Below are 24,471 nucleotides of genomic sequence, written 5' to 3' on the forward strand. Positions count from 1 at the left end.
ATGGATATGAGCCTTGTATGTGTTTAACATAATTCTTATTGGGAATCCAAGTGTGAGTCTAAGTCTCACATTGGATAGAAATGAGAAAGTAAAACATTATATAAAGATGAAAGACTCATTAACTCATTGCCTTAAGGTTTTGGGTAGAGAGTGGTGTTAATCCCTTATATGGTGTTTGTGTCTCCCCTGTAAACCTCATCCTTGATAGACCCAACAGTGGTATCAGAATCGAAGGTTTGTCTTGTGACCGGCTCAAACGAGTATAATGATCCCTACACCAAAAGTCTCCATGGCAAAGGGTATTCAAGTAAGCAAGTCCCGTTAAGATGCAGTTGGAAAGGATTACTCGTGGTTGTGATTGGTTGGGAATGCTTCCGCTGGAGGGTTGAATGACCTATTAACGGGTGTCTCTCCCTTATATGGTTGGGCTTAGATCTCATTGGTGTTTATATCTCCCCGATGAACCTCCTCCTTGATAGACCCAACAATTCTAAGAATCTCATGAGGATATTTTATGATGACATTTCTTTAGTGTGTGCATTGAGATAAGCATTGTTCCATCATTTGAAGCTATTCTGAACTTTACTAACCCTTCATTCTCATATAGAGGAGAATGATTAATTGGTGAAAGTGGTAAAAGGTACTGTCATAAAGATGACTCTAGAGTTCTTATGATCGTGACAAGAACTAACTTTATGAGTGGAAGCTCGGTAGAAAAGTGCATTACTACCATAAGTGCATAGCTTAACAAGTCTTACTCAAGTGCGTGTATCCGGATAAATTGAGTCTAAAAGAGCCTGATTTCATATATGAATGTGTGAAAGCTGTGTGAAGAAATTTAACAAGTTATCGAGTGTTTTGGTACTATGTATATTTTTAGATAGCTTACCTTATGTGTATTTAGATGGTTTAATTATTTATGAAAACTCTTTTGCACATTAACTAATTATCATTTCTTTTGTGTTGTTTTGTTTATATATTTCTTTCTTTTTGCGATGATAACTTTATTGACATGATCAGATGAGAAATAAATATTGAAGCATTTTGGTAGAAAATTATGATGTTACAAAATATTTTTTCTTATAGTCTATAAGTTTTTAGTAGGTATTTTAAATATATATTATTATTAATTTTTTTAAATAATTGTATTAATACTATATATTTATATATATTGAAACAATATATTTTATTTATAAGTAATAAAATGTGTTATTTTATTTGGTTATAAGTTGCTAAAATTATAATTTTACAAATAACAAAGGATTGAAAGTTAAAAATAAAAATTTATTAGCAATGTTCTGAATTTTTGAAAAGAAATTTTAAATTTTATATTCATTAAACATCTTGTTTAATTTTTTAAACACAAATTAATTTTCAAGAATAAGAAATAAGCAAACTCTTACCCAAAAGAACAATTATTCGTTATTTTTTTCCGAAATACGTTGCTCAATCAAATAAAAAAAGAAAACATAAAGAGAAAAAGAATTGTTTCATCATCAGTACACCCAATCACTATTAATTTTGAAAAAAAAAACGAGTGTATTTTTGTATTATTTTTGTTTTTAGATATATTTGCATAGGTATCTTTAAAAAATAGAGAGGCTCTAAGTTTTTATTTTATAATGTAAAAGTAAACTTTGCTTCTAAAATAATCCAAACGATTGCAAGAAAATTAACAACACGCGTATTGTATGCACACTTAACCTACACGGTTACACGGCATCAAAGGAAACAAAAACGACAGCGATAATCAGCATTAGTTCCTTAATCTTTTTATCATCAGATTTTCGGATCTAATTCCATTCCCTTGTGCCTCCGAAAGTCCAGATCCGCTAACACGGAAGGGGCCACGTTCGACCAAAAGTCTTCACGTGTCGGCATCCCGTTTGTCTGGTTTTGCCGTTTATAAGTATGCGAGCGAGTTTGGGTGTTAAGGTGTCGTTTGGTGTTATCGGTGTGAGTGTGATATTTGCAGTGCTGAAAATGTCGCAGTTGTTGGACAAAGCTAAAACTTACGTCGCGGACAAAGTGGCGAACATGCCGAAGCCAGAGGCGACGGTGGCCGACGTGGATTTCCAAAAGGTCAGCCGCGACAGCGTCCAGTACTTGGCCAAGGTTTCCGTCTCTAATCCTTATGCCACTCCGCTTCCTATTTGTGAGATCAAGTACTCCTTCAAAAGTGCAGACAGGTTCGTATCTTTCTCTCAGCGTCAATCGATTGGTTTTGCTTGCATGTTTCTGAGTCGTGAAACAACGATCATGGTGGTTGGATTTTGCAGGATCTATTGTTATTATTATTTGTTTGATTTAAATTTGAACAGTTGGTTGGATTTATGATTTTCAAACTAGTATTTCGGTGTTTTAATTCGTTTAGATGGGAGGAAGGATTGTTGAAAAATTAGCATCCAACAATGGAGAAGAGTGATAGTTATATGATTTGTTGTTATTGTGTTGTGTGGTGAAAAGGGAGGTAGCATCAGGGACGATACCAGACCCAGGGTCGTTGAAGGCGAAGGATTCAACAATGTTGGATGTGCCAGTGAAGGTGCCACACACGGTGTTACTGAGCTTGGCAAGGGACATTGGTGCAGATTGGGACATTGATTATCAGTTGGATATTTGGCTCATTATTGACCTTCCTGTCATCGGCAACATTACCATTCCTCTTTCTCAGAAGGGAGAGATCAAGCTCCCAACCCTCAGAGACATGTTTGCCTAATCGCTATTCCAACAAATTACTTTTCCTCAATGAATGCTATAAACAAACGTCATGGTATTTCAAATGACAGATAATTCTCCCCTTTACAAGTAATATCAACAATTCTACTCCAACTACAACCTTAGTATTTTACCTTGTTTAGTATTATTTTGACTTTTCCTTTACTTTGTAGTAAAAGTAGATGTTTTTAAATAAATTTTTAGTGGAGTAGACAATGTGGTCGTAAGAGTATTCTAAATTTGTTGTGAGAATTTGTCTTATATTGAATATTTTTCTTGGTTGAAACATCTTTTATACGTTGTTTGAATCTACCTAAGAACTGACAATGCGAACTAGGTTCGTCTTGTTCTTGGTCAGCAAAATGCAGACTGGACAAACATCTTTTATACCTTGTTTGTATAAGTTCTGGTTTGCGGGCTGGACCATATAATTTATGTTCGTCGTGATGTATAAGTACCCACATCGCGAGAAACACTAGAAGTGTTAGGCCGTGAGAAACATGCTAAACGGATTTAGAGACTTTCCTTGTCTGTAAAAATTCTGCATTTTTATCAATTTCACCTTCCAATCCCATGTTTCATGAAATTTTCGAACGCATTTGTTGATTCAAAAGTTGCTGCCCGTGACTTCGATTGGCCTTTAATGGCAGAAGTGAATCCTAACTCCTCTCTTTGCTCCAAGTGATTGCCCTTTCTTCTCACAGGATCATCTCTATCGTGAAGCACATAACAAATACAATTGTTATCATACAACCCAGATCACTTGATATTAATTAAAAAGATGAAAGGAGAGAAAAGGTCAACCTCAAAAAACAACTGGGGCAGTTATCGCGCGGTCTTTTTGGGTTTCCATGTTTTGGAAAAGGACCATGATATTTGAAAAAGGACCATGCCACCAAGACTTTCCAAAAGTTTTTCTCCATTTCAATACATCAACGAACCAGTCAAAAGAGAAAATACCAAGTACGATACCAAGTCAAGTTTTTGCACGAATAAAAGATGGGTGTTTCATTCTCCACTTCTAAGTGTTTCATTCAGCATCTTTAATTTTTTTTTAAATGATTATTATGCTTTACAATAAAAACACACTAACAGATTTTGAAATCTCATCAAGTCTTTATTGAATTTTGAAATTTACGAAGATTTAATCAGATTTTGAAATTTGATGCATGCTTAGTTAAATTTTAAAATCTGATTCGAATTTTGAAATTGATTAAATATGCTTTTAATCCCTAAAATGAGTTTCATTTCTCTTTGAAAGGTTTGCTTTCTTTTCTTCAGATTAAGGTTTTTTTACTTTGAAAAAAAATTAGGTTTCTCTCAGCAGGTGTGGGAGTTATTGCAATTGATGATGCTCGATGTTCTGCAATTGATGTTTCATTGATTAAGCAAGGTGGACATGTTGTGGATGATGCAGTGGTGGTTGCATTATGCATTGGTGTTGTTCTCTCAGCATCAAGTGGCATAGAGGGTGGCGGTTTTATGGTTGTTCACTCTTCTTCAACCTCCCAAACACAAGCTTTCGACATGAGAGAAACTACTCCTGCAGCTTTTTCACTGATTAAGAAAACATAAAAAAAATGTTATGATGGTAAGGTATGGAGATATTTAAATGAACCACTCTTTAAAAGGGGTTAAGATTCTGCCACCAACTCTTTTAATTTCCCCAAATTCTTCCATTCTTTCCTCGCACTTCCTCCCATATTCCCAATTTCAATTCCCCCTCTCTTCTCTCTGCATTATGGACAGACCCATTAACCATTTATGTTTAGGGTTCATCGGACACGCCTACTTATGTTTCGGATGACAAATCAGTGGTTTCTGATTGCGAGAGCGGGGCTTCTGGTGACGAGGGAACGTTTTCCAGAGCCTTTGTGTTGGCGCCCCAAGACAGCCTTCTAGACTCCTCCGAAGCTTATGTTTATTTATACATATTAACTTTAACTGGTCAGAGCTACTAGGTGTGCTTATTTATTCGGATCTGCAAAAGAATATTAGTGTTGCTGGAATGAGCATTGTTGTTGGTGTTGCCATGGATTTCAAAAAAATATTAAAGATCCCAACTTCGTTTCATTGAAGATAAGGAAAGAACCCTAATTTTTCAAGAAACACCTAATTTGATTTCAGAAAAAAAATTTAAAGTCGTGGCAGACACTTAACATAGAAGTTGACATCAGACGTGGCACACCGTTAGCCATCTTAGAGAAAATCTAATGCCATTGCTTTTTAAAGACTAAAAATTTTCGAGTTTCCCACCTAAGAGGATGAAAATGAACAAACCTTTTGAAGAGAGACGAAACCCAACATAGCATGATACTTCAGGAACTAAAAGCATATTTAACCCTTTTGAAATTGATTATATTTTTGATAATCTAGAAGTGGAGAGTGAAAATTTGAAAGGGCAAGATGGAGAGTTGCTCCCTCCACCATCACATAGTGCTCCCTACACCTCCCCATTCTTTTTTTGTCCTTTTATAAATTTTTAATTTCTATTTTTACTTTCACCAATATCCAACTATTTCATTAAATCTCATTAATGGTCCCCATCACTGTATTAATGCACCCTCACACTCCACCACTTCCGCATAAATCAAATTGCTCTTATTTTTTTCTCCCCTACTGTGATTCTTTTTTACTGTCATTTTTCAAAAAGAAAATCAATTAATTGTAATTAAATTAATAATAATTAAATTAATAATAATTATTTGATTAAATAAAATAAAATTAATTTAGATATAATTACGTAACAAATTAAAAAGGAAGAGAAAGGAGGAAAGAAGAAAATTGAAAAAGGGAGAAGAGAGTAGTGAGTGTGTACGTGAGTTTTTGTAAGAGGAACAAAAAAAAAGAATGGTAACATTGGAATGGTGAGGTTTCAAGTTAAAAAGGAAGATGAGTTTTGATAAGATGAGAGTGGGTGTTGTTTTGAACATGGTTGGTGAGGAGAAAGGAAGATAGAAAAATAGTGTGTGAGAATTGTTGGGAAAAGTGAGTGATTTAATGAAGATAAAAGAGTTGATGGTTTGAGAATGGACAAGGGTACGAAGAGGAGTGCGTGAAGTGTTTGGGAAATTAATGGCAGTGAAGGAGGGAAGGATAAGATGAGTTTTTGGTAAAAAAGAAAGAAAAAAAAGTAGGAAAGTATGAGAGAGGTTACATGTGATATATGCATGGAGAATGGTAGGGAAATAAACATATATGGAGAGAGAGAGAAAGTGAGATTGGGGGTTGGAGCTGCGGTTGTCTGTGAGTGAAAATGAGAGGGAGGTGTAGGGTAATTAGGGTTTTGACATAAAAGTAAAAAAAGGGTAAATGTTAAAAGTAAAAAAGGTAATTTTTGAATTAAAAAAAAATCCAGAAAGATGTAGGGAGCACTGTGTGATGGTGGAGGGAGCATTACTCCAAGATGAAACATTCATAGAAGTAGAAGTAAGGAGATATGTGTGTCATGGGTTGGCCCGCCTTGCCCTGTTCCAAGCCTGTGCAGATTGCGGGTAATGCGGATCCAATCTTTGTCAACTCACATGCCTGAAATCTTAATCCATTCCACATATTTTGTCATGCAGGCTTACGGGCCGACTTGTGGGATCACTTGCTTTGTCATTCTTACTATCCCTGTATGGGATAGGGTAGGAATTACCCCTTGAATGTTTGATGTAAAGATACTAAGAGAAGTGAAAATGGATAATTTTATAGTTTTCTGCTTGTGCTTCACGTATTTTGAACAACTTATTTTATGCCTTATGTTACTATGGACTCATAGCCGACCGAACGGTACAGGTGTAAGAGAACCTCTAAGTTACTTTGGGCTCATGGCCGACCGAACAGACAACATGCAGGAAAAAGCCTCTCAGCCGTTCGGCCCCGACAACTATTGAGCAGAGTTAAGGCACAATAAATGTGATAGTGACTACTGTTAAACAATTAATGTTTGAATTAATGACCATTAAGAGGTAAATTAATTTGTCAGATTCTTTTAAACTCTATAAACAAGAGTTTAGATTCGAGGTAAACTCACGTTTTTAAAACTCACTACAAAACTATATAGAGAAAATTTCTGATTTGATCGTCCGAGTGTCTTTTGTAGATCACCCCAATTCGATGTTCGGTTACCGGAACTAGGAGAAACAGAACGCTCGACATGCAGGATAAACAAGACTAATCGGAGCTTAGAACCAGGTGACCATTCGACAGGGACTGGAAGACGTTCGATACGGAAATCCTCATTCCATTTCAGCAGAAACACCTTACACATGAATAATATATATATATATATATATATATATATATATATATATATATATATACATATACATACATATATATATATATATATACATATACATACATATATATATATATACATATACATACATATATATATATATACATATACATACATATATATATATACATATACATACATATATATATATACATATACATACATATACATATATATATATACATATACATATACATATATATATATATATATATATATATATATATATATATATATATATATATATATATATATATATATATATATATACGATATCGTGTATGTGTGTATGTGTAGGTATTTTTAAATATCTATAATATTATATTAGTAGATGATGATATTGTAATGTCATTAATTTGATAAAAATGAAATAAATTTATATATATTAAGAACAAAGTCTAAATATACATTGGTATACATATATTGTTTTGAAGAAATCATTAAATTACAAATTTGTAACTGTATTGTATTTCAATTAATTCTTCATTGGGAGACCAAATAATGATCTATGTTCAGGGTGTGCTTAAGCTTGCTTGTAATGGATAAAAATATTATTCTTGATGATGAATTAATGTATTAAACTATAACAATATCGGAAAATATATTAATTATAGCCATAATTTATCTTTCAAGGAGTCTCCTCAATTTTGTTGTATTTTGAAGAACTGAAAAAAAAGTTGTAATCTATGTATAACTCATTAATAGTATATGATGTAGTATAAAAGATTGAATAAATAATTATAATCTCATTAATATATATAATTTGATGTGAACAAAGAATGTTATTGGAGTCAATATGCTGACATTTTGAAGTATGGGATATTCAATTTGCTGGGAGAATATGATCTAAATGAATAAAAATGTATTTGTCAAAATCCTTTGGACAAAAGTATCATATAAAAACAAACTATGTAACAATGTCATTACATAATGAATTATTTATACTATTTTATTGTCAATTGGCCCAATAAATGCCAGTAAATAGTCATCCTTTCATGTGTTCCATTATTTTACAAATTAATTTTCCTTTGAAGGGGGTTAAATTTCTTAGTACCTGTAACGAGTATTATTTGAATAAAATATGTTGATATTTTCAATGAATGACGAGATGTACTGAGATACTAAGTTACTTATACTATTAAAAATAAGTATAGTGAAATTTAAAAAATATTTTGTAAGTCAATGTACAATTAGGTAGAGTAGAGTATTAACAAATCCATATATTTATGTGTCACACTAAACATAAAAAGTTACATATCTAATATCACTAGTAAAAAAATAGTTTTTTAACGCGCCTAATATGCTTCGGTTTTTAAAAACCCGAAGCGTATTAAAATAAAGTGGCATTCTTGTAATTAAAATGAATTTATACGCCTCGGTTCAGTAAGAACCGAAGCCTATGCGCTATACGGTCTCGGTTATTTATGAAATTGAAGCATAAAACCTTATGCGACAAGCCCTACTGCTTCGGTCTTTTACGAACCGATGTCATTTGGGAATTTATGTTTCGATTTGCATTTTAACCGAGGCATAATCTTCGTGTATAGGTTATCTCTCGAGACTTTCCTCCCACATCCATTCACGGTTTCTCTTCTTCGTGCAAACCCTATTCTTCACCTCTATTAGGTTCTTCATCTCTCGTCCAACGGATGGCGGCACAACGGCAGAGGTGCGACCCATGGGGGTTTCGAGTTCGCGCAGCAGCGACGACCCGCAACGTCGACTGTGACGGCGAGATCCTTGAGAGCTTGTAACAGTGGTGGTTGTTCGCTGTATCCATGGGGGTTTCGAGTTCGCGCAGCAGCGGCGACCCGCAACGTCGACTGTGACGGCGAGATCCTTCAGAGCTTGTGACAGTGGTGGCTGTTCGCTGTTTTCATCTCGCGGCAGAGGAGGTTGGAGATCTGTTCTTTATCGCCAAAGGATGGCGGATCTGGTTCGCGTGGGCTGCGGATGCGAACGTCGGAGAGAGTGTTGCGGAGGCGAACGTCGCAGTATTTGCGATGAGGTTCGAAGGAGGTAGAGAAAGGTTCGATTTTGGAGGCGGAAAAGGACTTTGTCCGGCGTAGCTCCGTGAAGGCGGGTGGGCGGAAGAGGGCTTGAAGGGTGGCGGCGGCGGTGGATGGAGGTTTGCGGGCAGTGGCGGGTTTGCTGTTGTTGTTCGGGTCGAGGAGGGCGAGGCGTTCGCAGAGGCATGAGGGACAGAAGCCGGTGAAGGCTTCGTCGGGGTGGCGGGAGCAGGAGGTGGAGGGGCGGTGGGCAGGAGGTGGAAGGGCGGTGGGCCTGCAACGGTTGGGGTGGCAGGGACACTCTTATTTTCTATTTTTCTGCAGCTTTTTCTTCTTGATGGTTGTTTGTCTTTTGTGTGTGCTAGAGATCTTGAAGAAGTTGAATTATTGACATTAATTGTTGTGTTATCAAATGTTGCTGAATGATATGATATCATGTGCTGGTTTTGTGGGAGGTTTGATTAGAAAAGCAACAAAGGAAACTAACCAGTTGTTTATATGGATGTCTTCAATTTGAGTTCCACAGAGAAAAGAGAAAAGATATGGCTTGGTGCAATGTTCTCACAAACGAAGGATGCAGAAAGTGTGCTTGGAGACAATAATAATTTTAGTGTGACAGGGTCAAAAATCTTGTGGCTCTTGAAACATATTCTGAACCTGAAGCAGAATCTCTGCCTCTTAAAAAACCAATTAATTATTCTTTGATATGGAGTTGCTGATTCACCACATAATGGAAGTGCTTATTTTTGGTTGCGAAATCCTCCATTGCGTATATCCGAAGAGCATACTACCTCGGTTCAAAGGAACCGAGTTCTATTCCTATATTATTTTAACTCGGTTATATAACCGAGGCGTAAAAGTGCGGACCTTTTACCTCGTTTATATATGCTTCGGGTCAGGAACCGGTGTCTATAGACTAAAATAACCGGTGCCATAGCCTCTTATTGTACTAGTGTATTGAGATAACAAAATATCCTTATAAATAACATTTTTGGTTAAATAACCGGCTTCGCTTTCAAGTTTTCCTTCTTTAATAAGTACTTTTGTTTGAGAAATACCCTCTTAACAAAGCAACATATAATTGATAATGACTCAAAACATAGTACAAAAGGTAAATCCAAACAATCAGTTATTTATAGTAATTGCAAAACCTAGTTTAAGACAGAATTGTTTCCTAAGAAGCACAATTGGAAGACCAACAATTTCTATTGTTTTATATTTAATTATTGGTTAGAAACATATTTTTCCAACATGATGTTCTTTTTAATATTTCAATAACCAACATGTTCATGTAGAACCCATAACATAATCTTGTTCTATTACATAAACCTTATTTAGGATCGATGGTGTACAACAACATTAATAGTGCACATTTTTAAAACTTTAAAATGTGGTGGTAAGCCACTTAGAGTGTGCAAGTTGTAAGACCGATAAAAATATTTACCTTAAGAAATAGTACTACTTTTTACTATTAGTAGTAGTATAAACTTTTTTATGGGTAGAAACATGATTAATGGGTTATATAAAATAATTTTTAAGTAAGGAACTGTGGTAGTTCAAATGGTAGCTACATATGGTGACAACCACTTAAAGTGGTAAGTATTTTTAATTGGATGTCTATGTTTAGAAGAATTAATTTTCAATTTTTGGGTAGAGCTGAAAACCACACTTAAATTTCGTCCTTAATTTGTCTTGGTAAAATCATAATTCCTACCTAGTTAACCGTTAAATTAACTTGAAATTTGGATATTTAGTTCCTAAGAAATATTGATTCACTTTGACTACTCGAATTTTTAATTGATATTTAGAGAAATTAGTTTCTTGTTTCTTAAGGAACTTAACACTACCTTAATTCTGTTTTTGGATCATCTAGGCAAAAATTATGATTTCCGTTTCATGAACCATTGGATCGAACCAAAATTTTTACCGTGGGTTCTGAACGTATTGTTATTTACTTTGATCGGTAAGATCTTTAATTAAATCTGTAGTTAGAACAATTTTTCCACGAAATATTTCAATTGTTTAAGTTGTTAATAATCTTTGATCATATTTGGTGAAATCTTGAGTGATTGTACTTTTGATTTGTTTGTATGGTTGTGTCATTGACTTGAACATTATTCTAAGTTAACCCATGAACATAAATTTAGATCAAATATGTATTGCATGATAAATTGGTTGATGAATATGAACATAATATAAGATTGGTCAAAGGTCTCGTGGAGAGATTATGTGTTTGTAATTGATTAGTGTACATGTTGATGTAGGGAGTCCTAATGTTAGAGGTTATCCTGATACTCTAATAGTCATTCAGTCTCAAGTAAAGAATGATGATATATGTGGTGAGAGTGGAAGGAGGTCTTAGTCAGTGTGTCGAGTTTGGACATTGACAAGCTAATCTTGTGAATGACATGTGTATTGCATTGACAATGACTCTGTAAGAGTAATAGAGGCCCTCACAAGTATACATTTCATTCAGATAGTCGAGTCTAGTATGATTATTGCATGATAATATGATTATTGTTATGTGTAGTAATATATTTATGCATGTTTTATGAATGATCTTTTTCATGTTAGATCACCCCTACTTATTTGTGTTTGTGCAATGATCGTATAACATATGTGTTATATGGGAGCATATTTTGAGTTGAAGATGTATAATTGTGAAGAGACACATTGGGAGTTTTTGAAAAGCATTTGGAAAAAATGTTTTAAGTTGTAATATTAAAATTTTATTTTAAGTTTTGGATAGGAACGGTGTTTCGAATATACAAGACTTCTATTCTTAAATTTCATATGGTAAAAACATAATGTTACACGGGTATTATTGTTGGCATAAATTATGAGTGTCTCTTCTAACCTTATCAAATGGTAATAAATTATATTTTTTTCTTGTAAATGGATTAATAATCATGTCCTTAAATTTTTCAATATCTTATTTTTTGAGTCAACATAGCTGTTTGAATCATATAAGATGCATCCCATATATGAATTTCTACATGGGGAAATGTTTCTTGTATTAATTTGTGTAATGAACTTGCTTTTTCCGATGATATTTCTATTTCATAAGATATTTTTACCATATCATAAATTGGTTTAATCCCCACAATGATGCGCGTGACGTATAAATATGCATAATTGTGATCTTGTAATGATCCCATGTTTTGGGTAGATGCAAAACATTTGTGTTAGTCCATAAAGGAGACTTAACAATACATGCAAAAATCAATTGTGTCTTTGCATTCTGAAAATACTTGTTGAAAATCTTTTTGTAATATCATAACATTTTTCTCAAATGGATTATTAGAATCTAGAATGTCCTTTAATAATCAAATCTAATGCTTCTAAAGCATATATGAGTCTTCGTGCTTCATTCCAAATAATTTTTGTTGATTCCCTTATTAGCTTTGCAAGATCAGACCTACAAATCCACTTATTTAATATTTTGGGATAAAAATGATGTTATAATTCATGTTTAACTTATGATTCATTAATCCAGTAAATCTTTCTTAAAAAACTCTGTAAAAGTATAAAATTATATTATCTATTAAATTTATGAAATTAATATTCAATTATACTTACCTTACAAATTAAAAGAAAGGGGTGTGTTTAAATTTGATCATATCTTTTTATTAAATAAAAAAGTTGGTATATTTTTTAAATTGATAATCAGTTATTTGTATTATTCTATATACGTGCGAAATTTTATCTTTAATAAACACTGCTCTTTAATATATTATAGTAGTCATCAAATATAATGTTAAATTAAAAATTTCATTCTTGAATTTTGATATTTTAAACTCACTGATTATATAACTATTTGCTACCCAAAGTTCTTTTCTTTTCCTACTAAATATCACTGAAACATATTTCTATTTATTTAATATATTATAAAAAATAAATTTTAATACTTTTAAAAAATGTAAAAAATAACCAAAAGTAATGTAAAGTATAAAATATTTGGGTTATCAATGAATTTTTCATTAAAGTTTTATCATTTTTATTATATTTAAATCTTATTTGTGCACTATGATAGTAGTTTTTTACTTTATTAAAACCTTGTGTCATATATATAATTTTAGCAATTTCTCTCTTTTTTTTATTAGATAAACATGTGATTTGTTTATGTGCAAATGAGACAACTTGCACAAAGTCTATAATGAAAATAAAAAGCTCTTACAAGAACATTACATTACACAATCTTATTATAAAAGGGTTTAAAATAGTGTTGAACGGTAGAGACATTCTACACATAATGTTGTATTTGATAAACAAATATTTGTGTTAATTTTTTTTTATAGAGTTGTGAAAATGGGTTACAACTTGTGGGTTAACTCGGCACATCACGGGTTCTGACAGTTTTTTATGCGAGTCAATTTTCAACTCGATTTATTTAAACCTAGCTCATCCGAGTTGAACGCGTGGTGAGTTGGACTGGCTTACCAACCCACCTAATTTTATTTTATTAATTTATTATCTTATGAAACCCTAAAAAATAATTTCTTCACTCTGCTTTCGTGAATCTGTTATACTCTTAGAGTGGTCTCACTTTACTGTTGATGATCCCCAACTCCCAACCCCCAACCCAAGTTAGTTGTTATCAATTGCATCATATTGTATTTGGAAAACTCCTTATACTTCTCAAGACCCCGATCAAGCACACAGTCTTAACAATTTCAACTACTATAGTTTTATCGGGATTTACTCTAAAACAGTAATAACTACATTCATGAAAATAGTTACTAGCATTCTGAAAATCGGAATGCACTGCTCGTTCTCCGAACATGTCGCGTAAAGAGAATTTATCCCTTGACCTATTGCGTTACCGCATAGCAAGCAAACACCTTTTCCTCAAAAACCTTAATGAAATCTCTTACTTCAAAAATTGAAAGCAACAAGTAGCAAAAAGAGAAATTGAAATTAAAAAACATATATTAAAGGTGAAATCAAAATAGAGGAATCTATTATTTCTTGATGTTGGGTTGCAAAATGTTTGTAATTTTAATTTTTTATTTTAAAAAATATAATTAAGTAAGTCATTGAGTCACTCGTTTAACTCACTAACCCGTGGTGGGTCGAATCAGATTCAAATTTTTCTGGTTGGTTTTGAGTTGGTTTGGCTCATTAATTTTTAAAGGGAGTTCTTTCTTGAAATAACCAATTTAGTATCTGGTTGGGTAACAAAAAATTAATAAATATTTTTAATGTATTTACACTTTAATTATTAAAGATTATAATCGTGGTCTTATTCATTTTCAGAAAGTGTAAGATTTTACATAATAGTTTTAGTGTGATTTTGGACACGATCGTGAGATAAATTTGAAACCAAAATGTTTAAAAATAAATTTTGAATCTATGATGGAAGCATATATTGCGCCATTACCTTATCTTTATTAAAGGTAACTTTTTATTCTTTACAATATAAATATGAATTAATGAAGAAACCAAAAGAAATCACATGAATTAACAAAGAAGACCACATAATTAACAAAGAAGACCAAATAATTAACAATTTTTTTAAAAAATTATAAAATTATTCTTTTAAGATTTGATATTCAAACACTTAATTTTTTTAAGTTTTCATAAATTAATATGAATATCATTATCAAAATTTAAAAACTCATAATAAAAAATACTTGTCATATATTATTATTCTTCATTGTTTTGTTATTATTTTATATATATATATATATATATATATATATATATATATATATATATATATCACATAATACATATATAAATGTAATTGAAATTATTATTTATAATTGTTTCGGTAAATATTTTCGGGACCGAGAGACTGACCTCTTGACGTGTCTGAACCGCTTGCCTTCCTCCAATAGCTTGCTTTTCTTTAGCCTGAACTGTTCGGTCACCTTCAATCTCTTTCTGTTGCCCGATCGGTATTCGTGTGAACTGATCGGTCTCCTTCTGGACGACGGGGGATGCACCTGCAAAAGGCACTCTGACGCTCAAGTTAGGCGTGTTGTTGAAGAGTTTTTGCTCTTAAGGGAATACTCGGTGAAGGATTAACACTGTTTGCGTATTTTTAGAGTAGTAGAGCGTGAATCTAGCATATGAATAATGCGTAAGTAGAACCTACCTTTTTTGGCTCTGTCAATGTATTTATAAGCGTTTCATAGATCCAATAAAAATAACCTTACCTGGAGATCGGTTGGTTACCCAAAAACGGCTTTATCAATATCTTAAACCAAATATTTTGGATTTGGTTTATCAAATATCTTTGACTAGATATCTTTAATTATTTTATAATCCCCTGGACTGTTAGCCCAATCATTTCGAGTAGCTTATTGGCACCGTAGGCCCAATTGCGGCCCAAACCATTTGACCAGGCTGACTAATGGCGGATAGACTGATCGACCTTATTTCATGACCGCTCGGTCAATATTTCATACGGTACATCATGTCCCCCAAGTCCGAGTGTAATCGTTTGACTTTTAGCCTTGATTAGCTATAGGACTTATGAGTTTGAGGGAGGCTGTGTTTGTTGTACTAGAGAGCTTCTGCCGCTCTTATTAGTGGTTGAGTAGAGCTCTTTTTAGAACTTTTTCCTTATGCAGTTGTGCAACCAACAGTGCATGTTACCTGTACTAAAGAGGAAAAATAATCGAATTTGAAGTTAAAGAAAGTATATGGTTATACCATGTAAGCTAGACCTGTCGGTTGAGTATGGTCGATGATGATCGTCCCACCTGCTTGACCGTTCAGCTGAGGATGGTCGATAATGATTGTCCCACCCGATTCGATTATCCAAGTTTTTTAGGCTACTGGATAGAATGACCGTTTGGCTACTTCGACTATCCAGGTTTTTTAGGCTTCTGGATAGAATGACCGTTCGGTTGCTTCGACTATCCAGGTTTTTTAGGCTACTGGATAGAATGACCGTTCGGCTACTTCAACTATCCAGGTTTTTTAGGCTACTGGATAGAATGACCGTTCGGCTGCTTCAACTATCTAGGTTTTTAAGGCTACTGGATAGAATGATCGTTCGACTACTTCGACTATCCAGGTTTTTTAGGCTACTGGATAGAATGACCGTTCGGATGCTTCGACTATCCAGGTTTTTTAGGCTACTGGATAGAATGACCGTTCGACTACTTCGACTATCCAAGTTTTTTAGGCTACAGGATAGAATGACTTTTCGGCTGCGGATGGTCGGTGTTGATCGTCCCACCTGCTTCGACTATCTAGGTTTTTTAGGCTACTAGTTGTAAATGACCGCTCGACTGAGGATGGTCGGCGATGATCGTCCCACCCGCTTGGTGTTTTACCGGTAGTTGCGTTATGCTTGTGGTCGTTTGTTGAGAGCCTGTTCGGCCTTTGTATGCAAGATGTGATTATCTGCACTGTAAAATGAGAAAAAGAGTAGCCAAACAAATCAATGCATTTACAAGGTTAGACAATTAATATTAAAAATAGATTATGCTATAAGGCCGATCAGCCGAAAGAGTAAGACTGGTTGGTCTTCGGTTGATTGTTTGGAGACCAAAATTTGAAATTCATACTAGGATGAACTTGTAATTGCTTTAGCGCCTTGTAACCTGTAAGATAATATCAAAAATATAAACGAGGTCGTTCGGTCTTTGTACATGCCTTTTTCAGTCCAAGACTATTAAGCTTTATTTATCCCTATTTGATGATAGAGCATTCGGTCCGTTTTATAAGGCCAGATTAAATTCTACAAAGAACGTTTGCGACTGTTCGGCTTTGACGTAGGAGTTCTTCCTAGAGAACAAAATTTACCGTTTGGCTTTGCACTAGGAGTTCTTGGAGAACGTCCTAGTGAGAGGACTTTACCTCTCAGCTTATGCACTTCTTTTGGCCAAGTGGTATGCAGGATCCTATCATCTATACTTGAAGAAAAATAATAGTTCGAATTGGAATGGTTAGAAAAAATGTACATAATCAAAAGTTGAGATAGTTATTTTCAAAGTAGCTTATGCAATAAGGTCAGACAGACAAGCCAGTAAGACTGCTCGGTCTAGGATTGATTCATATTAGGATGTGCTCTGGATGAGTGTGTAGGTATTTTAATGCCTTGTGACCGATCGGTAAAGAAATCATGGTCTCATTGGGCTATGCCAGTAGTAATTTTCTGCACAAACTGAGGCTATGGAAGGCCGATTAACTGAGGCCGAAGGGCCGAACACCTGTGAGGTCGAACTGCCGAATGCTTGAATACTTGAGGCCATGGATGACCCAGCGGTTGAGGTCGGGTGACCGAACACTTATAATGCCAAATGACCGAATGTTGGAACGCTTGAGGCCATGGAAAGCCGAACGGTTGACTACGTGCAAGGTCGAATGGCTGAATACATTGGCCTGTGAGGCTGAATGGTTGAACCTATGAGGCCGAATGATTGAACACCTGTGAGGCCGAACGCTTGAATACCTGTGCGCCCGAACAGTGTAACTTATGAGACTGGACGGTTGAATACTTGTGAGGCTGAACGGTTGAATACCTAAGGTTGAATAGTTGAGTACATGCAAGGCCGAATGGCTAAATACATGGGAGGCCGAACGGTTGAACCTGAGAGGCCGAACGGTTGACTACGTGCAAGGCCGAATGGCTAAATACATGGGAGGCCTAACGGTTGAACCTGTGAGGCTGAACGGTTGAACTTGTGAGGCCGAACAGTTGACTACGTTCAAGGTCGAGTGGTTGAATTATTGATCAACACTTTGACTCTTCTTCAGAGTAGAATTAAGATCAATTTCCTTTCGGGGTTTCTTATAATGCCACCTTGTTGGATTATTTACTACACTGAAAATTTTCAATGGGCTGCACTTGATGATGTGGACCTTCTTACTGATGAAAGTGCAGTGTGGCCACGGAAATCAATAGTGGCATCTGCGGTATAACTCTTATCACGCTCCTGATCAAATGAGATAGTGGCAATGTAAGGTTTTGCCCTTGCTTGTTTCTTAGGTGGATGACGCGAAGGTATAACTGAACGGCGCGACAGATGACGGAGTGATGGTGTGGCGAGGTCTCAATGATTACACAAGGACGATGGTTGTTCTAATTTGCGGCACAAGTTTCCTTCTCCTCCTTCTTCAAGAATGGCAAATTTAGGGTTTCAGGTTCTCAACAAATTTTTGGGTTTATGTTTTCAGGGATTTCTGGTGTGATTGAAATTGGGGCTTTGATCTTGTTTTTCTTTCGCGATTAGCGATTATGGACTTTTGGTTTTTTGGGTTTTCTCTTAATTCATGATGGAGGGTTTCTTTCTCGTGGTGGCGGTTGTGGTGGTTTCCCTTGAGAGCATCCTTTGTGAATACAAAATGTGTCATGTCTGGCTTGGTGGATGACAAGTGGCGCGAGAAGCGTGGATTATTGGCTCATAACCTTGCTGTTGAGAGGGGTACTAGCGATGGTATCAATGGCTTCCATGGCTGCCCAAGATTGATGATTGAAATTGGGTTTCTTGATTGTACCCGTCACCACATTCACGACTATGGTCACTAGAGAGCAACCTTTCTTGATGAAATTTCACGTAGAGGTGATGATTCATGTAGTGTAGCTTTTGCTTTCCTGAAAGTTTCTGGTGTTGATCCAAAGTAGCAATGTCGAGACCGAACGCTCGTCTTGGTTCCTTGCAGTTTCAGTGGGATGTCGCTCGGTCCCACGGTAGGCGCCAAAATGTTTCGGTAAATATTTTCGGGACTGAGAGACTGACCTCCTGACGTGTCTGAACCGCTTGCCTTCCTCCAATCACTTGCTTTTCTTTAGCCTGAACTGCTCGGTCACCTTCAATCTCCTTCTGTTGCCCGATCGGTATTGGTGTGAACCAATTGATCTCCTTTTGGATGAGGGAGGATGTACCTGCAAAAGGCACTCCGACGCTCAAGTTAGGCGTGTTGTTGAAGAGTTTTTGCTCTTAAGAGAATACTCAGTGAAGGATTAGCACTCTTTGAGTATTTTTAGAGTAGTAGAGGGTGAATCTAGCATATGAATAATGCGTAAGTAGAACCTACCTTTTTTGGCTCTGTCAATGTATTTATATGTGTTTCATAGATCCAATAAAAACAACCTTACCTGGAGATCCGGTTGGTTACCCAAAAACGACTTTATCAATATCTTCAACCAAATATTTTGGATTTGGTTTATCAAATATCTTTAACCAGATATCTTTAATTATTTTATCATCTCTTGGACTGTTAGCCCAATAACAACTTAAGCGCTAGCCCAATTACCATTTGGAGTAGCTTATTGGCGTCGTAGGCCCAATTGCGGTCCAAACCATTTGACCAGGCTGACCAATAATGGATAGACCGATCGGTCTTATTTCATGACCGCTCGGTCAATATTTCATACGGTGCAATAATAATAAAATATTAAAATTTTATTAAGAAAATTATTATTTTAACAACTTTTTTACAACAAAATATGTAATTGATTGTGATTAGTAATTTCAAATATACAAATCTACAAAATAATGACACCTGTTATCAAAAAATTATTAAAAAAAATTGTTAAAATATCATTATTTATTAACTCGTCGATCTCACTCTCACATAAACAAAAGCTACTATAAGACGAAAGAAAATCACATGTCCTGTCTCTGAGACCACATGCACGTCCTGTTTCTGAGACCACGTCCTGTTTCTGAAACCACTAGCATGCATCTAAAATGGAGCAGTGATATTTTGAGACAAGAATACGACCAATGACACGGTTAAATAATAATACTTTAATTATAATTATATTACTTTTTAATTTAAAATCATAATATATATTATTATATTATTAAAAGCAGTCAAATGAATGTTTTTTTTAATCCGTGTGAAACAAACTTTTTCCTTTAAAATATTAGAAATCAGAGATGCTCATATTTTCATAGTTATTATTAAAGGTGAGAATATTCTGAAGCCAGATCATTGATTCAATCATTTGGGTGCTTCATCAATGGAAAGAGATCAACCATTCCTTCACATGAACGGTGGCAAGGGAGAAATGAGTTATGCAAACAACTCCTCCATACAAGTACCATCTTTATCTTCATATAACCAGATTTAACTACATCACTAACCATTCTTTTATTTTCTTTCCTTTTCTTCTATATATTCATCTAACTTTGATTATTTCAGAGACAAATGATGCTTAATGCCAAATTCATACTAGAAGAAACAATAACAAGGCTGTGTCGTGATTCTTCTCCGAACTGCATGAAAGTAGCAGACTTAGGTTGTTCAGTTGGACCAAATACACTTCTTGTAATATCAAACATCATTAACATCGTTGATACAGCATGCACTCACTTAAACTGTGATCTACCAACATTCCAATTTTATCTCAATGATTTATATGGAAATGATTTCAATACCATTATCAAGTTACTTCCAGATTTTTAGATACAATATAAAGGAAATGGTTCATGCTTTATTAATGTCACACCTGGATCCTTCTATGGAAGACTCTTTCCCAGTAATTCCATAAACCTTTTTCATTCCTCCAACGGTCTACACTGGCTTTCTCAGGTTAGATAAGTTTACTCTCTCTTCACCTCTAAACTTTTTGATGAGTTATAGTTCACCAGAACCATTTCTGTCTTAGGTTTGTTTTTGTTTCAATTTCTCACTCTAGATACTTGAGCTTATTCATCTCATGTTTTGGTTGTAGGATCCATTATTGGGGTGTAAGGATGCAGCATCCCTTAACAAGGGTCATTGTCATATAGTTAGCACAAGCCCTCCTGAAGTACACAGAGCCTACCTTAAGCAGTATCAGCAAGACTTCAAATTGTTTCTGAAATCACGTTCTGAGGAACTTGTTCCAGGAGGAGCAATGGTGTTAATGCATCTGGGCTATCATGAAACTCCAAGAAGAACAAGTTGGGAAATAGTTAGTTTGATACTCAATGACATGCTCATGGAGGTAAACAACATTTTTTTTAATTGATTACAATTAAGTTTGTCATGATTATTGATTAATTATACCCATAAATTGTACGTAGGGTTTGATTGAAGAAGCAAAATTAGAATCGTTTAATATACCAGTGTATGAACCTACAGTTGAGGAAGTTAAGCATGTGATTCAGGAAGAAGAGTCACTGTTTCTTGAAAGATTAGAAGTTGTAATCTCGGCTTGGGATGAAGGCATGAGCATTGAAGGTGGTGATGATGATTCCTTTCATGGTGAAAATAGAAGAGCCGAAATCATTTCCAAGCACGCACGAGCAGCAATGGAGCCTCTCTTGTCAGAGAAGTTTGATACAGAGGTTATAAACGAACTATTCGTGAGGTTTCAGAATAAAATTATGCAGACAATGAAGGTTGGAAAATTAGAGAGTGCTACTTTTGTGATGTCCATTAAAAAAAGGCTTGAAGCTGTTTCTTAATAGATATCAAAAACTAGTATTTTTTTTTTGTGAATTTATTGTTTTTTGAATTTTTAAAATATTATGGAAGAAAAGAATATAATAAAGAAAATTTAAGTGAGATCTAGAAATTCAAGTGCATCAGCCTCACACCACCTTTTTTAAAAATATATGAAAAGTTTATTGTATATAAACTAAAAAACAAGAGACTAATTGTGTTTTTAACAGTAGAAAATGGAAAAGAGAAAGTGCATAGCATAATAAAAGTTGAGCAGCTGTGGATTAGTATAAACAGATTATTTTTTATCTCTCACTACGAAAACTGTCTTTTCTTGCTTCACGAATTCTTTTTACAAGACACCTTGCAATATTATAGTTATTGTTGATTCATTAAAATTTTTACACAATAAAAATTAAATATAAATCTCCCACTACTTGCTTCATTCTCAAAACAAACCAGCAGCATAATATTAATTTATAATTGTTTATATTGTTTAATTTTTTTTTCTTATCTTTTTTGTTAAAATAGTCATCAGACATTTCATAAATGTGCTATTTTTTTTCTCTTAATTATGAAAAATCACTATAAGAATGTCGGCATTTGATCTCCAATGAGATCCCAAATGGTCAAAGTCGACTCTAGCAAGATGATGTCGATCCAACTATGGTGATATAGATGATGCCAACAACTCTAATGTAAATAGAGACAAAGAGTTACTTTTTTTTTTTATTATCGTCAGCTTGACCGATGCTAAATAAAAAAATATAATAATCAATTCTCAGCATGATAATAAGAAAACTGAAAATAATATTTAATATTTAATCCATTACCGTCGATATAGCGTCAGTTTAACCCACACAAATGTCTATAATAAGAAAACTGAAAATAATATTTAATATTTTACATGCCACCCACTCAGTCTTTCTCTCCCCACGATCCCCATCACTTAAATTGGCTTATTTGATTGGTTCCCACTCTTTCATCAACTCAGTAATCCATGTATGGTCAAACTCACGTATAGCTCCAAGGAACTCGAACAAAATTTTGACGCACCTTAGCTTAGATTATAACTTACATAAATTACTTTTATTCCTTATTATTTTTTAAACTAGAATCTTAATAGGAATCTTACTTTAGTATATATCTTTAATTGAACAATTATAATGTATGGGGATGTAGCTCAGATGGTAGAGCGCTCGCTTAGCATGCGAGAGGTACGGGGATCGATACCCCGCATCTCCAATTATTTCTTTCTTAAGAATCTAAAAGATATATAATAAACATTTTACTTTTTCTATGTAAAAAAATTAATTTAGTGATATATCATGTTTTATAGATACTGTACTAAGAGGTCCGCCCGGAGAAGGAGGACGTCCGCCCGATTCGGAGTATGGAGCAGCAGCCTCTCGTTCCGCATCAGCGGAGAAAGCTGTTTCAGCAGGGTCCGCTCGGATTCAGTCGAAACAATATGTAAAAAAATAATTTTAAATTTAAGTCAACTTTATAAAATTAATTTGTGAAATAAAATTTATAGAATTGGAGTTCCAACGTTAAAAGAAAATTTTAAAGTGTTCACTTATAAAACTAGTTTTGGAATTCGTGCATCATAGATTTTGTCCATATATTGTGTGGAAAATGTTTCTTTAACAACCAACTTTTTGACAACGTCACGTGGCACGAATTGATCGGTCATTTTGAATTTTTTTTTAAAAAAGATATAATGTGTTGTTGAGGACATTTTAGGAAGTGAAAAAGGGTTTCTTGATTTCATTTGAGAAAACCCCGTGTGTTTTGCTTCTTCTTTCCTCTCGCGAATACCATAATTGCTCTTACTCTCTCTCTACCATTGCTCTCATGGGTCTCTCCAATGAAGTTCTCTCTCTCCGTCTCGTTCTTCCTCTCCCCATCACCAGCGAAGTTGGTCCAATAAGCACGGTTCTCGCTCTTTTCTTCTGTCATTTCCCCCCTTCCTGCTCTCTCTCTCTGTTTTTGTTGGAGCCATTTTCCCCTTCTCTCCTTCTTGCAATTTTGACCTCCCCCAACGTGTCAAGGTTGGTAGCACCATGAGAAAGTGCGAAGAGAACCAGTGCTGCACAAGTTAGGATTATTATAGGTTTTCAATTTATGTTAATTACATGTGTAGAGATTTTCATTGTATGAACCTTGTACAAATTTTAGTATACAAAAGATTATTATTATAGATGTTGGATAATATGTACTTATATGATATTATATGAATAAAATTTCAATTTTGATATATTTTGTCTGTGTTTTTGGGTGACATTTTTCACTTTTTCAGATGGATGATTGAGTTTATTAGTCATAGGTGGTGTTTACTTAACCAATGAACAACATAAGTCATTCAATTGTTGAAAAAAATGTCCATTTAGATGGTTTGCACCAAGTTAGATGAAGTCCATGACTATTGGTGCCCATGTCATGCCCTCATAATCGATTACAGGGGTCTTGTAATCGATTACCAGAGACTTGGGGGACAATTGTACACAAAGTTCAACGTGACTCCCTAGTTGGAACAACAACACTCCCCATGATAGTTTTTGCTCTGCTTTTGTTAATTTTTTCCATTTTTTGAGATGGGTGAGTGAGTTCAATGCTATTGGGTATGTTCCCTGCATCAATGATGATGTTAGGCCATTAATTTCTTTAAAAAAATGTTCATTTAGATGGTTTTCTCCAACTAAGGTTAGGTACATGACCATTGTTGTAACACTCCTTCTTGGAGTGTCACAGGAAATTTTTTTATTTTTTTTTAATTAAGAAACATGTCATCTAATGTTGTTAGTGCACAAATTTTAAAAGGAAATTTCAATAAGTAATAGATATGTAAACAAGAGGGAAAGATATACATATAAGATAACGTGCTGTTAACTTTGACCTTTGCTGACTATTTTAATCATAATTTTTCCCACAGACCTCTAAATGTGATTTTTTTTATTAGAAACTAGACTCAAAATTCTTTCCAATGACTACTAATTTGTAATTTTTGGACATCTGAGTAGGTACAGTTAATTCCTTAAAGTTAACGTTTTACATGTCCCTGTCAACTCTGACCTTGTTGTTTTACTCTTAACTTTCTCCACCGAACTCCAAATGAGTTGA

At 34.6% G+C, this 24,471-nt stretch overlaps 1 protein-coding gene, 1 non-coding gene and 1 pseudogene across 3 annotated transcripts; all 3 read left to right on the forward strand.

The window, feature by feature from the left end:
• The first annotated feature begins 1,763 nt into the window (after positions 1-1,763).
• LOC124833927 (desiccation protectant protein Lea14 homolog) lies at positions 1,764-3,011 on the forward strand. Its single transcript, XM_047308502.2, has 2 exons — positions 1,764-2,189; positions 2,467-3,011. Exons 1-2 carry the CDS (start codon positions 1,912-1,914, stop codon positions 2,717-2,719), a joined length of 531 nt encoding a protein of 176 aa, XP_047164458.1. The 5' UTR covers positions 1,764-1,911; the 3' UTR covers positions 2,720-3,011.
• A 16,867-nt stretch (positions 3,012-19,878) lies between these two features.
• Positions 19,879-21,405, forward strand: LOC124833938 (S-adenosyl-methionine 4-1-methyl-2-pyrrolidinyl-3-oxobutanic acid methyltransferase-like; annotated as a pseudogene). Its single transcript, XR_015786258.1, has 4 exons — positions 19,879-20,017; positions 20,122-20,511; positions 20,654-20,908; positions 20,988-21,405. The product of XR_015786258.1 is annotated as an S-adenosyl-methionine 4-1-methyl-2-pyrrolidinyl-3-oxobutanic acid methyltransferase-like (transcript).
• A 1,115-nt stretch (positions 21,406-22,520) lies between these two features.
• On the forward strand, positions 22,521-22,593 carry TRNAA-AGC (transfer RNA alanine (anticodon AGC)). Its single transcript has one exon. It is a non-coding gene; the product is annotated as a tRNA-Ala (tRNA).
• Positions 22,594-24,471: the final 1,878 nt, after the last annotated feature.

Source organism: Vigna umbellata, chromosome 4 (assembly GCF_029865625.1).
Source record: "Vigna umbellata cultivar VRB3 chromosome 4, Vumbellata_1.0, whole genome shotgun sequence".
In the NCBI taxonomy this organism is placed as follows: Eukaryota; Viridiplantae; Streptophyta; class Magnoliopsida; order Fabales; family Fabaceae; genus Vigna; species Vigna umbellata.

Excerpts from the sequence above, each read along its gene's own strand:
- LOC124833927 (XM_047308502.2), top strand. The coding sequence starts at position 1,912 with ATGCGAGCGAGTTTGGGTGTTAAGGTGTCGTTTGGTGTTATCGGTGTG. Across the intron at positions 2,190-2,466 it reads TCCTTCAAAAGTGCAGACAG|GGAGGTAGCATCAGGGACGA; the intron begins GTTCGTATCTTT and ends TGTGGTGAAAAG.